This window comes from Lissotriton vulgaris, chromosome 4_1 (assembly GCF_964263255.1).
Source record: "Lissotriton vulgaris chromosome 4_1, aLisVul1.2, whole genome shotgun sequence".
In the NCBI taxonomy this organism is placed as follows: domain Eukaryota; kingdom Metazoa; phylum Chordata; class Amphibia; order Caudata; family Salamandridae; genus Lissotriton; species Lissotriton vulgaris.
The window spans coordinates 1,135,238,836-1,135,254,385 of record NC_141691.1 but is presented as its reverse complement, the minus strand read 5'-3'; the positions used below and the strand labels follow the sequence as shown (position 1 = coordinate 1,135,254,385).

Sequence of the window (15,550 nt, the reverse complement as noted above, 5' to 3'; positions counted from 1 at the left end):
GCAAACAACAATTTGTATTTTCTGCTCTCTACCCCAGTACTCTGCTTCTGCCTCTCAGTTCCTCTGTGCACAGGAAGCAGCATGGGCTGATTGACTTCCTGGTTGTGAGGTCATCAGCCTGCTCCCAATGTGACTCTAGTTTTTCCGATCTCGCAATTTGCGATCTCGCAATTTGTGATCTCGCAAATAGCGAGATCGCAAATTGCGAGATCGCAAATTGCGAGATCTCAAATTGCGAGAATACAGGTTTTACACATTTGCGATTCTTTATCATGGAATCGCTAATGTATTTAGCGATTTTTAGCGATTCTTTATTTTTTTGCATTCTGCATCATGCATAGGTAATAGCTAATATGAGTCCTTATTTGCGATTCCTTAATAATCCCAAATAAGGATTCTCTATTTCTTTGCTTGATGCATATGCCTGCTTGTTACTTCCCCCAAAATAAATAGGGCATATAAAACAAGCATTGGCATAGCCAATAGGTCTCGCTTTTGGGACCTTATAAGTATTTAGTTGTGCAGCACAATATCCTTGGTCCAACAATATCAACTGTTGCATGGCTAAACACTTATAAGGTCCCAAAGGCGAGACCTATTGGCTATGCCAATGCTTGTTTACAGATGTTATTCCTACAGTTCTGTATAAAGCAATCCAACCCCACCAGAGATGCGGAGCGTTTTACATGAGAACATGGGTTGTGCATATGCACGGGATGCAATCATTGTTAATCCCAAAATCTAAAAGATTATCTCTTGAAACCAAAATAGATTATGAAAGTGATGAGTAAAGCCTCGCCTGCAGGAAAGTGATTAATCTGTGGTTTCTCTGGCCTAAACGATTTTCCTTCTTTATGGACTTTAAAATGGGCACGAGGACTGTGATTTTCTTGTGAGGGACGTGAGTGTAAAACTTTAAACTAAAGAAAACCAAAAACGAAACAAAAAAAAATCTGAAAATATTTACGATTTTTTCCTTTTAAAATGTTGGACAGGGAAATGCAGTGAGATAAGAATGAAGAATATTGGCAAAGGGATGGATCTGACCCTGACAGTGCGTCATGTTTGTGTATTGTTCTGCAAATTTTGTGAAATGAAGAATTACATTTCTATCAAAGTTTGAATGTTTACAAAGGTTTGAATTTCATAATTGTTTCAACATTAAAATGGCAAATAAGGAAGTATCCATATATATTTTTTAAAGTTTATTATATTGCTTCAAAATACAAAAACAAAGAACGATGTTGCAAGATAAACTTTGAAATGTTTTGGTCCGATAGATGTGAGTTAAATACAGCTACAGAGGCATATGTGGCAATGAGACAGGCGAAACAGAACGAGACAGACAGGAACGATAGGTAGTGCGATCGACAGAGGCACAGACACCTGGAGACAAACAGATTATAGTCAGAGCTATATAGATGAAGGGACAGGGATGGAGAGAGAGGGAGAGTCAAATAGAGGAAGCCAAAGCCAAACAGATAGATAGACAGAGGCATGACACAGATATGTAGAGAGGAGACAGAAGTAGATAGAGGTACACAGAAAAAAGGACAGAAAAAGAAATAGCTCACGAGCAAGAGATAGATCTATAAGGAAAGAAGCACACAGAAATGGATGGAACAGCAGAGAGAGAATGGGTCAGACAGAGAAAGAGGGACAGATATCTAGAGACAGATCCATTGGCGGAGGATAGCCAGAGGGGGAGACAGAGAGCTACAGATAGATAATGGCAGAGGAGATACAGAACAAGAGTGAGGGAGCGTGGCACAGCCCGGTACCCGGGGTGAGTGCCTGCGTGGGCAGTGGGCAGTCTGCTCAATTTCAAGCATTGCACTTGGGCTTGTGCCACGCCCCTGCTCGCTCTCCCAAGGTGGATGCCGCCACAAGCACGAGTGTGTGCTTGAAAATGACAAGAGCGACGACGAAAAGGTCCTCCTACGCAGCGGCATAGGCGAGACCTAAAAATACATAAAGGGTAACATAATATGGTACTTCAATGCCATGTTGTGGTCTTTTTTATATCACAAACCACCTGGTTTTCTGTGGTGTGGTGTGGTTTATAATGTCACCAGAACCCCCAAGATTACCCTATACCAAGGGGGTTTAATGCTTTGATTTATCACTTGCATTGAGCAGGAGAAGTGGCTACTCTGAGGGCAGGGGTGGAGTGCTTTGAGTTGGGAATACAGGCGAGGGAAGGGAGAAAAAGTGCACTTCATGCTCCTCCTTTACCATAGCGGGGCTACTGGTAAAGGTCGACTGCTCTTGCAGCCGAATCCTCAATCGATTTTTACTGGCCGGATTTACGGCTAGAAAAAATGGGCAAGGTGCGGGAACACTGGGCCAGTCGTGATAAGGCAGATCAAGATTCCAAAAGCTCTGAGGCTTTAGCTATGATGCATTTTTTGTTATGTTGTTTCGTATTGACTTTGGTGACATCCCTTCTTTTTTGCAGTGGCAAACTAGACTGGATGCTTTTCTGTTTGTGCCATTGTTGCTTTCTGTAATGGCCACAGACAGATTCATCCAGGGCACGGGCTTCCCCTAGGGAATAGGGAACTGGGCTGGACTTTTTGGGTCTTCTTTTTTGAGCGGGGTTCTTATCGGTGGAACGGAGATTGAACTTTGCTGCTGTCTGCGCCCTTTTCTGGAATGTCAGCTGCCTGGGAGAAGAAATATTAAATGGGGTGTAGTGCTACAATAACTTAGGAGACATGCCCCTGATGTAGTCCTCCTCCAGGAAAGACACTTGGAGGCCGATTCCGATCTCGGTCGGTAGGGCACCGAATCGGGTTCGGCATTAGCAGATCCGATTCGGAGGCTGAATTTCCATCCGAGTTGTACACAGGTCCGGACGTCTAAGAACAATGGGAACATGGGCTAAATCTCCATCCAAATCAATTCTGGATCCGAACCGCTCTGAACCACTCGGTCACAAGCAAACCGTGGCACGCAATGGAGACGTTTCACGACCGAGCTAGTACGATGCTCAATTTGGACACCAAGATCGAGTCAGAGCGTCCGGCTTGCAATAGCTCCCGGAGTTAGGCTTTGGGGGTCCCATCGGAATTCCTGTTACCCACAGCCTTACGACTCATACCAGTCTCCCGAACACAGGCATGTACAGTGCGGATGGCACTGATGCGTACCCACTGTAGGGGGCGCACTTGTCCGCGACGTACCTGTTCAGTCAATGGGAGCCCATGTACGCGTCATATTACCTGCTCCCATTGACTTCTATGGGAGTCCGACCGAACTGAACCGAGTCTAACAGCATACGGCCGCATCGTACTCGCTTGGTCGGACTGCAGGAGACCAGATCGGTCGGAAAATACCCCGGATCGGGCACGGTCGTAGTGCTTTCCATGCATTACGGATCACTGACAAAATATCGAAGGTCATAAAATCGACCTACAAAAATATCGGAGCAAGAATATCGATGTCAAGAATATTGATATCCTATTTACAACTTGGTAAGTACAAAAATATCGGAAAAAAAATATTGACATCAAAAATATCGTTAGTAAAAATATTGGGTTTTTTTGTTAAAAAATATGTAAAATAAACTAAATAATACTTATACATAAAATAAACCTAGTTAAAAATATTTTATGATGTTTAAAATTAACAAGTGATATATATAATGTAATAAAACATTAATTAAACATGTACATATAATATAATATATATATATATACTTACTTAATAATCAGTTTTAATAATTATTTGAATAACTTATAAATTATTTAAAAATATTATAAATTACAAATACATCTATACACATAAAACAATCATATAAATAAAAATTACAGTTTTATGTATAACAAATTAATAAAATTAAATTTACTTTTAATATTTTTTAAATTAATTATATACTACATTAACTAAAATAATACAACAAATATTATATAGCGCAGGGAATAAAACTACTATTCCAACTCCCAAAAAAACAACAGTAAGGAAATTGCTGGATAGCGTAGGGCTTGAAATTACTATTCCCACTCCAGAGAGTGCAACAGTAGAGAAAGTGTTGGATAGCGTAGGGGTAAAAATTACTATTCCCACTCCAGGAAGTGCAACAGTAGCGAAAGCGTTGGATAGCGTAGGGGTATAAATTACTATTCCCACTCCAGAGAGTGCAACAGTAGGGAAAGTGTGGGATAGCATAGGGGTATAAATTACTATTCCCCCTCCAGAGAGTGCAACAGTAGGGAAAGTGTTGGATAGCGTAGGGGTAAACATTACTATTCCCACTCCAGAGAGTGTAACAGTAGGGCAAGTGTTGTCTAGTGTAGGGGGTAAAATTACAATTCCAACTCCAGAGAGTGGAACAGTAGGGAAAGCGTTGGATAGCGTAGGGGTAAAAATTACTATTACAACTCCAGAGAGTGGAGCAGTAGGGAAAGCGTTGGATAGCGTAGGGGTAAAAATTACTATTCCAACTCCAGAGAGTGGAACAGTAGATAAAGCGTTGGATAGTGCAGGGGTAAAAATTACTATTCCCACTCCAGAGAGTGGAACAGTAGGTAAAGCGTTGGATAGAGCAGGGGTAAAAATTACTATTCCCACTCCAGAGAGTGAAACAGTAAGGAAAGCGTTAGATAGCGTAGGGATAAAAATTACTATTCCCACTCCAGTGAGTATAACAGTAGGGAAAGGGTTGGATAACGTAGGGGTAAAAATTACTATTCCAACTCCAGAGAGTGCAACAGTAGGGAAAAAGTTGGATAGCATACAAGTTAAAAATAACATACTTATATATACTTTTTTTTAAAATAATTAATAAATTAATTCTTATATACCTCTAAACTATTTACAAATACCAATACATAATTATTAAAAACATAATTACCAACAAATAATTATTTAACAATACATTAATAATAAATACCAATACATTTTAATTAATAAATATGAATTACCAAATAATAAATATTGAACCATAACATATTTTTAAAACCAAGAAACATATTAATTATTACAACTTAATTACCAATTAACAAATATTGAACAATTAAATGATTTTTATACCAAAAATAACTATTAAACATTAATTACCAATTAATAAGTATGTATTGATATATTAATTAAATGTATCAATAAATAATATGTAATAATATTTAATAAACCAATTAATGATAAAACGGCAATTAGTTAATTTTCATTAGCAGAAAATTATAATTTACAATAATTACCAATTAATAATTAATGTCCAATAAATTAATTATCAATACCCAACAATACATTTAATAATTACTTAATTAGCTTTCAATTACTTCCAACACTAGTCCCCTATAAAAGCCCAACACACTCCAATAATAAAATAATATATACTTAACATGATTATCAATTAATCAATGAATAAAAATTAATTTAGAATTAATAAAAATTAATTACCAATTAATACATAATTAACAATAATATAATTAACAATACCAATTAATTAAAATATATTATTACTTAATTACAATTAAATTACTTCCCACCCTATTACCCTATAAACCCACAACTCGCTACGGTACTAAAAAACAAAAATAACTTTAAAAAACATTATTAACATATAAAAATTGTATACATATATTTTAAAACAAGTAGAACACTTAACAAAACACATATAACACATACATATTAAATACATAAAATACATAACAATATTATATATATTGATATAGGTAACATCGATATTAGTAACATCGATATATTTAATATCGTTATTACTAACTTCGATATTACTTACATCGTTATAAAAAAATCGATATTACTTACCTTAGGGTCGATATTCTCTCTATCGATATTCTTAACATCGATTTTCTGTCCCTTCGATATTGTCACCACAATATTAGTGTAGGTCGATATTTAATTTCCGATATTTTGACTGCTCACCACGCATTACACAGAGGAGGTTACAAGATGGTCGCTCATGTGAGATATACAAGGGGATCAAGAGGTGTGGGCATCCTCATGCGTAAAACACTCACGCTTACCATATAGAAGACATGGCCTGATCCCCACAGGAGATTTACAAAAGTGATGGGACAATGGGAAGGCACCACGATTAACATTGTTTCCCTTTACATTCCCCCCGACTACATGATGATGCCCTATCAGAATTTGGCATGCTTTTGCACACACTCCCTTATGTTAGGTGTCTCTTGGAAGGACATTTTAAAGTGGTTCACAATGAGGAGGCGGGCCACTTTCCTTCTCGCCAGTCGACATCGCAACGTAGGTGTTTAGTGGAATTCATGGGACACATGGGCTAATTGATAGGTGGCGAGCCCTTAATTCCACAGCACAACATTCCAGTCTGGAGCCCATGGGAATCTTTCAAGCATTGACTACATATTAACCTCAGCCCATCAACAGCTTTGTTTTAAACAAATCTCACACCTGGCCAGGGGTATCCCTGATCACTCCCCAGTCTGTGCAACCTATGGACTGACAGATGGTGGCAGCAGTCGTCGGGTGGTGCTAAATCCATGGTACCTTAAAGTTTATCGTATCTGCAAAACTCTTCTTGAAACCACAGAGACTTACTGTAAAGAAAATGAGGGCTCTGTGACTTCGGCCCAGACGCTGTGGGAGTCTTACAAAACATTGATAAGAGGTCAGGGTATAGCCTTGATTGCGGGATATAATAAGGAGAAGAGAGCTAGTCTAGAGAGAATCAAAAGTGAGATGGAGTCCCAGCTTCTCGCGGGGACCGAGGAGACCTTAACCACAACCTGGCCCTTAAAACAGAGGGAATATAGAGAGGTGGCAACAGAGGCTCCTCCTCCTTCAGTGCTAATCAACATTGCCTATATGAAGTGGGTGATCAGGCCAAGAAACTCCTTGCTTGGTTGGACAGGAGGAAGACGTGGTCCTGATAGGTTCTTGAAATCTTGAATGATTCCTGGGGCGTGTGCGAGACAGTCAAGAGTGGTCTCAGCGTTTGAGGACTACTATACCTGCATCTATGCTTTGGCTGACACGGCCACTCATGAGGAATCTCGAGAGACCCTAGCAGATATCCAAATGCTGGGACTGTCGCAATCAGATAGGGAAACGATGGACAGAGATTTGATGGAGAAGGAGGTGGCAGACGCCATCGTCACTCTCAATTCCGTTAAAGCAGTGGGGCCCAATGGACTCCTCATAGAGTTATAAATACTTGCAGCCCCAGAATTGGTGCCCCGCCTCCTGCACATGTTCCTTGAAAGCCAAGAGGCGGGTTTGCTGCCGAGAGATCAGAGTGGCTACTATAGTAGTGATTAACCACAAGAACGGCAAGCTGTCTGAGAAATGTGCCTCATACAGGCCCATTTTGTTATTGAACACAGAACTTAAAATACTTACTAAACTTTTGACCACATGTTTGATTCAAGTGATTAGCCTGCTGCTCCATCCAGATCAGTTCGGTCTTATGCCAAAAAGGAGCACCGAGCTTAACCTACGTCACTTGCATAGTGTCTTGGGCTTAGCAGACCGGATCCAGGAGGGTGCAATCATACTATCCCTTGATGCATGTATGGCTTTCGACACAAAAGAGTGGCCCTTTATTCATGCGGTGTTGGAAAAGTTAGGATTTGGCCCTTGTGTCCTGTCCTGGATTCTGCTCCTGTATTCTGATCCACTTGCCCAGGTGGCGGTGAATGGGGGCACGTCTGCTTTGTTTTCACTGCAACAGGGCACGAGGCAGGGCTGTCATCTTTTCCCCTTGATCTTTGCCTTGGTGCTGGAGCCAAAGGACTGAGATGCACCGCGGAGTGGGAAGATAGAATCTCCTTTCACACGGATGATATTCTGCTGTATGTTGCTCACCCCACCGACTTCCTTTAAAGAATCATGCAAGTATTTACAGTGTACTGGAGGTACTCGGGCCATACTATCAATAGGAACAAATCACTAATATAAGTACTTAGCAGTAAAACTCCGGTGTTGCCAACTGCTTGTGAGGCCCAAGTGGTTTCGGGTGATTTCAGATACTTGGGGATTTTCATCACATGTGATCCTGGGTTTTTCTACACCGGTAATCTGGAACAGCCCTTATATAGGCTGAGAGTGGATGTCTGACATTAGAGTGTCTTCCCTTTGTCTCTTTTGAGGAGGGTGGCCCTCTTCAAGATGACGACCCTGCCCCGATTCTTGTACGTGCTCCATAACACGCCATATCCAGTTCCTGCGACAATTTTCCAGACCATTGATAGTTAGGTGCACAGCCTTCTCTGGGATGCGGGTCCCCCACGTATTGCCCTCCATAACCTGACTTGGAGTTGGTTTGAGGGTGATCTAGCCCTTCCTAACACAAAAAGTACTACTCTGCAGCACAGCTCATGGCTGTAAACCACTGGGTCCATCTCCCAGAGGAGGAACTGACATATAGGATGGACATCGATGACATGAGGCAAGGTGGCTATCTTAGAGCCATTTATGAGGGTCATGAGGCTGCACCTACACATAGCCCTATGGCTAATAAAGTGGGTCTTTGGCATACCGCAGTTCACAACACGGAGTGGAAGGACAAAATCATACAGGCCGCCCCCTTGTGGGAAATGGCGAAGTTAGGCATCCTGACCACACACAGAGGATTTAACAAATAGAATTTGATAGATCTGTCAAAGTGGGTGATCTGTGGAAGCAGGGAGACGTGCTTTCATTCCCAGAGCTGCAGGGGGAGTACTAGTTGGCGCCAGCCAAGATCTTCCAATATTTACAGGTTAGAAACGCCCTTTGGAAGGCAATTCCCAGGGGGACGGACCTCCCAGAGTCCTCTCCACTTGAGGATGGGCTGCTAGATGAGTACATTTCAAGACAGGCAATCTTGCTCACCTACCGCAAATTAATTAATAACTCCTCTGACCAGGCAGGGGACCAGTTGGGACCGAGATCTGGAAGATCAGGAGTGGCCTGAAGCCCTGGCCTCCCCTAGAGAAGTGGCCATACGATCCAGATTTCGACTGGTGCAGCTGAAAATACTCCATCACAGCTATTATGCATGTACTACTCTGATTAAAACAGGCAAATCGGATCATGCTGGGTGCCCTAGTGGGTGTGGTCAGGATGTCTCTTTTTTCCCATATGCTGTGGAGTCGCCCCGTGCTTCAACAATATTGGGAGAGGACCTGCCTCAAAAAAGTGGTGGGAAGTGATCTGGCACTGTCTGCCAAATAATGCCTTCTCAATGTGTGGACTGAAACAGACCTCAATCGTATGGACCGTCTCTGGGTCACCTCGGGAATGATGGTGACCAAGCAGAATATAGCTCACATAAGCTCACATATGAAAATCTGAATTGAGTTCGAGTTTGGGGGACTAGAAGAACGACATGGATTGGTGCATGCTGGCAGTGAAGGAGGTGGTATATGAGTGAAGAATGCCCAAATAAATGGACTAAAATATGGGGTCAGTGGAATGAGTATAGGGGAGGCATCTGTGAACCTCTAGATGGGACTGATGATGTCTAGTAATAACGATGCTGTTGCTTTTACCACAGACCTGTGGAGCACTGCTGTAATGTTTCAATGTCGCAATGTGGCTGTCTTTCGCTCTTTGTTGGTGGCTGCTGCTGTGTTTCTTTACTGAGCTGCAATGTCTAATATCACTGCAGTTTACTTTGTTTAACTGTTCAATAAAAATATATTTTTTTTTAAATCCCAAAACTCCAGCCGACTAGTAATCACGGACTTTATAACAAGGCTGTGAATGTGATTACACAGAATTAAATAAAACTCTGATAATCTTTTGGATTAACTAGAACATTTATCAATGCAGTGGAGAAAATTATCTAAATGTTGTAATAAATGTGTTTTTTTTATTTTCGAGAACAGGTGTAGGTGGCGTTCCTGAGGACGGTGGAGATACTGGTAATGTCCAAAGCTTGCACACAAAGCCGACCCTCTGCGAACTGTCAGTTCCACACAACTGGCGTGCATCGTGTTTTGAATGCATGCCAATGAAAACAGCTTTGTTGTTTCTACAATGACGGCAGACAGTCGTGAATAAGCATTAGCCTTGACGCTGCGCCCCCAACAAAATTATTTTTGGAACTCAAGTCATTATTCTATGTTTCAGTCACCCACGTTACCTCATTTGAGGCTAGAACATAGACAACATATGTGCATATATTTCAGCGAAAGGAGTGGTCACACAAAACGGCAAAAGACGATGCGCATCAGCATAGTAATTAGAATAAGTGCTTAATGAGTATGATAATTAAATATGTAATCATGTACAATGTTTCACGCACGTCCATCAGCCATACAAAGTATGTACTAGATAAAAGTGCATACACACACATGTATATATCCATACTTTTATTCGGAGTGGCTGTCTCCAAGTTGGGTATGTTTTTCTGCGCGTGTATGCTTTATTCATGAAGTCTGGTGAATGCATGGCTGTGCATTTATTTGTGTCTATGTTAAGAAGCTTGAGATTGAGTGGGTATACGTGTGCAAGTGTATATATGCAAGTAAATGCGAGCATTTGTATACATGCACGTATGTGTTGCTGTAGGGATGCAGTTATGCAAGTCACTCTGTAAATGTTTATACAAAGGCATGTGAGCAAAAATGTTTCAGTATAGCTAGGTGCATGTCGGGTAGGTGTATGTCCTGTGACGTTTCCAGTGTGTCATAGGTCCTAGGTCAAGGAAGGAAATCAGCCCCCTGGCCACTATTTGAACTGTGAAATACAGCTACAGCCAGGGTTCATTGAGCCCTTTCGGGCTTCTGTGCCCGGTGCCACTGCACCTGCTGAACCAATGGAAGCAACGCCCGAGTAGCTTTGTATAGAAGTGGGAAATATATAGGCATGTATAGAAGATGTCAGACTACGTATTTTGCTGATCTAATGTATGCATATTGACATATGTGCCGCATGGCTGTCAGAATCTATGTAAACATTGCAGGTCTCGGTCCACAACATGCACATTGCTGCACTCACCAGAAGACCGCGTTGGCGCATATGAAGGTGGCCAGGGTGCACAGAGGCCTACGCCAGCGCCAGCCGGAGCCCGGGAGCCAGGGCGGCCCGTCAGTCGCCGCGGGAACCCCCTGGAACGGCTGCCCATCCTTGTCATTGCCAGGCTCCCGCGCCTCCTCCGTCTCCCCGCGGTCCTGCATGGTCACCTACTGCTGCCCGGGGCTCCCCGCCCCTCTCCGCACGCACGAGCCGCACCCTCCTCTCCTGCCCGGTGACTCGCGCACGCCGTCTGTCGCTGCGTCAGCGCCGCCCACGGGATGCCCCGTGCCGTGGCTGGGCCGGGCGCCGCTCTGATGTGAGGAGGGTGGCAGAGTCTTGTCGGCCGCGGGGAGGAGGTGGGAGCTGCTGCGTGCCACGTTAACTCCTTGTCGCGAGTGACAGCGGCCATTACGTGACTGGGTGCAGGTGAAGTAAGGCTGGGGCGCAGCTTCCCTTAGTGCAGCGGGCGCAGTAGCACCGGGACCCAGAGGCAGAGGGGCCCTCTGAATCATGATTATTAGTTTGTTTATTTCACAGTTCAAACAGGAGCCAGGGCCCCACTTCCTTCCTTGCATTAGGCCCATGACACACGGGCTACGCCACTGGTATGTGGTCAAGCAGAGCTGCTTCAAGGGAACTCAAGCTCCATATGCCCGCAGGTTGAACATAGTGCCACGTTTAATATTAGTCATATGTAAATTAGAAACTTTCTTTTAAAATCTGTATTTAAACGCGAAATATCCCGCAACTGGTGGAGCTATATTGGATCAATAAGTCACGAACTCCAATTTTTCAAAACGCGGTATTCATGGTGAACGTTGGTAGGCGTTTGGTGCAGAAATAGTTACATCCAAAATTCAAGGAGTGTCCCAATTGAGAGGCACAGATTTACCAAGTCTATATCAAAGAACTTTGTTGTGTTGACGTACCTTATAATATTATCTATTGTCAATGGGTTACTATCGATGAGTTCTGTGATATAGCCTTGGTAAATTTGTGCCTCTCATTTGGGACACTCCTTGAATTTTGGATTGAACTCACCCTGTCCCTATTTCAATATTAGGGTATCTCCCTCTTTTTTTTAGATTTGCCTGCACAGCAGAAATAGTTATAACAATTTACGAGGAAAACATTCAGGGGAAATTTCTCTTGGTAACCCATAACATGCGACTTTTGAGTAACAGCAAACAAGGAGAAGCGGATGGACTAAAACAAATAATCACAACTACCACACGTCCGGGAAAGCTGGCAAAATAGTACTTCTTGGCCTTGACATTCCAACACCCTAGTAATCAGCTTTTGAATAGTGCCAGTAGATTAATGCGTCATCATCAAGGGTCTAAAGTCAGCAGCTCTGTGCCATTTTTACAGGTGGATAATCCAGAAATTTTTAGCGCCAAAGTACGCGAAGAGCCATCACAGAAGGGACCTGTGTCAATTTGTATTTGCATTTGTTTCAGTACAGTACATACTTGGATACGGTGAACAGTAAGAACAATAATTAAAACACAGCCAAATAAGTTTAAAACAATCAAGAACTAATTTCTGTTTAAAATTCAGAATCACCACTTCCAAACTTTGGCCTTTGCGAATGGGGATAATCACAGTATTTGTTATAAAAAAGTACTGTGATTATTGCCATTAAATAATAATTGAACCACACACTGAATTGTTCTGAAATAATAGTATGTTCTGCTGTTCAGGCCCTCGTACTCTTGCAATTTGATGGTGGAAATGGTGCCCTGCTTCATGGCCTCCCAGACTCCACGCTGGTACCCCTTAAGGCTATCCTACAAATTCAGCACATCTCACCTAAGGCCTCATGAAATATCAGTTCATCCCCATCCTGATGGAAATCCAATGACTTTCTTTGCTGGTCCGTCCCATCTTCTAAACCAGCTGTACCATTTACAAAGACATTACAGGCAGCATCCCTGTTTATCGTGCATACAAGCTGACCATGTGTGGTGATTCTCAGAACTCTCGCAGCCAGGAGACCATCACCAGGGCCGGACTGGCCATAGCGGGCACAGGGCATTTCCCCGGTGGGCCGCCAGGGTTGGGGGCCGGTTTTGGGCCACTGGGGGCCGGCCGAGCACTTTGCCAGGGCCGGTTTTGGTTCCCAGTCCGGCCCTGACCAACACCCAGGAGGCTAAGAATTGTTAAGTTAGAAGAAAAAAAACAAGACAGAAGTCCTTTTTAGGTTTCGCTGGGGAACGGAGCCTTTAGGCTCCGCCTCCAGAGAAATCTCTTGATTACAGTAAGGACTCTGGAATACGCCCCCCTGTCCCATTGGCTAGCTCCATAAATGGAGGCTAGCCATTGGAACAGAGAGGCGTCCGTCATGGCCGGAGGAGACTCGGGGGCGTTCCCGAGATTCTTTGGCTTTTGGCGACGTCACGCGACGCCGGGAACGCCCCCGAATCTGTTCCGGCCGGGCCGTGCTTGCTGCTGTCCTGCCTTCTTCCGTGTCCCTCCTCCCGCCGTCCCCCCTCCCCCCTCCTCGCTGTCCTGTGCATGTTTCCCGCCGTCCGTTCCTCTCCCCCGCCTCCCGAGCCGCAGCTGATCCCGATCCGCTCTCCCCGCCTCCCTCTCCCCTCCCACAGCAGATCCCCGCCTACCGGCTGCTGTGCCGTGCTGTGAGGTCGCCGTGTTCATCGACACGTGTTTGGTGCAGACTGAAGGTTTGTGAGCCTTCCCCGAGCAGAGCGCACTAAAATAACCTGTGTGCAGCTTCACCACCGCGACCCGGGATCAGTAAACCCCCGACGAAGGGCCCCGTACCTTGCTGATACCAACGCGACCGAAAACGAGCCCGCTGCTCTCCGATTGGACGGGAGAGCCAAGCCCCCTCACCAAACGCCGCGACGGGATTGGCCCGTGCGGCGCAGCATCACCACTGTTGCCGTGTGGTGATTGGCTAGGGCGAGGAGCGTCATCGCAGGCTTGACCCGGGAGCCGCACTGCCATAGGCTGACTCCCGGGTGCTTTGGAGGCTCGCCCGTTCTGCCGTGTCTGGATTGGCCCGCTCGACTGGAGGAGCCGAGAATCCACCGCGATCACCGCCGGGCCCGGGGAAGACTGACCTGACCTCGCCGAGGGACCTGAAAGAGTGCTCCAGCCCCCGGCCTGCCGTCTCTGCCCCCCGCTGCTCCCTGGAGAACCGAGAGCGGGCGGAGGAGCGTCCTGGGACCGGCCGGGCTGGAGCGCTAGTGAGCGCTCGCCGCGGGGTGCGCCTGGAAGGGAATCCCCCCTCCCAACAGCATTGCGGTGAGACGCGCTAGAGGCGCGAAGGGTCCCTGACGCTAGGGGCCGGGTCCCGTTAGCGGTATAAAACATTGGCATGATTCTTGGCTCATTTTGGGAGCGTTTCTAGCATAAAACATTGGCATGGTTCTTGGCTCATTTTGAAGAGCGTTTTCAATCACATAATATTGGCATATCGTGTGCTGATTAAAGAGACTAGAGACATTTGCTTCAAGAACTTCCTGAAATTTAGAAACACCAATTAAGATTAAGTTCATCATTGCTATACTGAAGTGATTATCGTGCAACTGCTTATTTACATTGCTGCAACCAGATAAAAGTTATTTCTATTTTTATAAAATACTTACCTGTGTGGTCTCAGTTTGTGGTGGATTCAAATTGTGAGCGGCCCGGTAATTCTGTTGAGGCTGTTAACAGCCGTTACTTACCCCAGTGAAATTAGAAGTGTGAGGCAACACTGGAGTTCCACGGTGTTTCACCTCCTGCTCGCGCGCAGAGTCTCAATGCAGCACCTGGGCAAAAGCGTAAAATCGGCACAGTAAATCCGATTTCCGTATGTTGTTTCTCCAAAACTCCGAATTGCTGTTACTTTCCTGTCCCCTAATAACCAGGATCCCAGGCAGGTCATGGTAATTCTGGTGCGGGGAAATAAGGAAATGATCACGGGTCACGAGGTCCTCTCTTCTTTCCCTGGTGATCCTTTCCTGCCTGTCTTCACTCCATCCCCATCCTCTGCCCGTCGTTGGCTCTCTTCTCTCGTCCTCTTTCCTATCTGTCCCTCGCGTCTTTTTCACCCATAAGACTCCCTCCCCAGCTCCTCCCAATTCATCAGTCCCGTTCACACTTTTTTAAATGTCCCCCTACCTTCCCTCTCTTCTGCCCTCACTCACCCCTCTGCCCCAGCCGTCCCCTCTCGCGTTTCCCCTATATTTCCTTGTTGGTTCCCCGCTCTGCCTTTCCCTCTCTTTCTTCTCCTCGCACCCTACACAGCTCAACCTCCTCCATTCGCCGTCCCTCCTGCCCGCTCACCGTTGTCCTCACACACTCCTCTCCATTTCGGATGCCCCCTCCTTTCCTTTCTCCCTCCCATCCTCTCACATCCTCCATTGATACATTGTACTCGCCCTATCTTTCTTTTGCTTTCCTCTTCCAAATGTACCTCTTGCCCTCTCGGCTCATTCCATGACCCGCCGCTACCCCTTTACTCCGTCCCCTTTCCCTCTCTCTCTCTCTCTCTCTCCCTCTCTCTTGTGCTTTCTCCACATCTTTCCCTCTCAGCTTTCTTTCTTCCCTCTTACAGTTTCGGTTTCTCTCGTTCTCTCACTCTCTCTCCCCTCCT

At 44.8% G+C, this 15,550-nt stretch overlaps 1 protein-coding gene across 1 annotated transcript in view; it reads right to left on the bottom strand.

Moving 5' to 3' along the window:
• The window catches only part of RETREG1 (reticulophagy regulator 1), an 823,885-nt gene extending 812,691 nt beyond the window's left edge, over nt 1–11,194 (bottom strand). Inside the window, exon 1 of the mRNA XM_086965384.1 lies at nt 10,927–11,194. Within this exon, the coding sequence (XP_086821510.1) occupies nt 10,927–11,105 (179 nt within the window). The 5' untranslated portion in view covers nt 11,106–11,194. The remainder of the gene's footprint in view (nt 1–10,926) is intronic.
• Nucleotides 11,195–15,550: the final 4,356 nt, after the last annotated feature.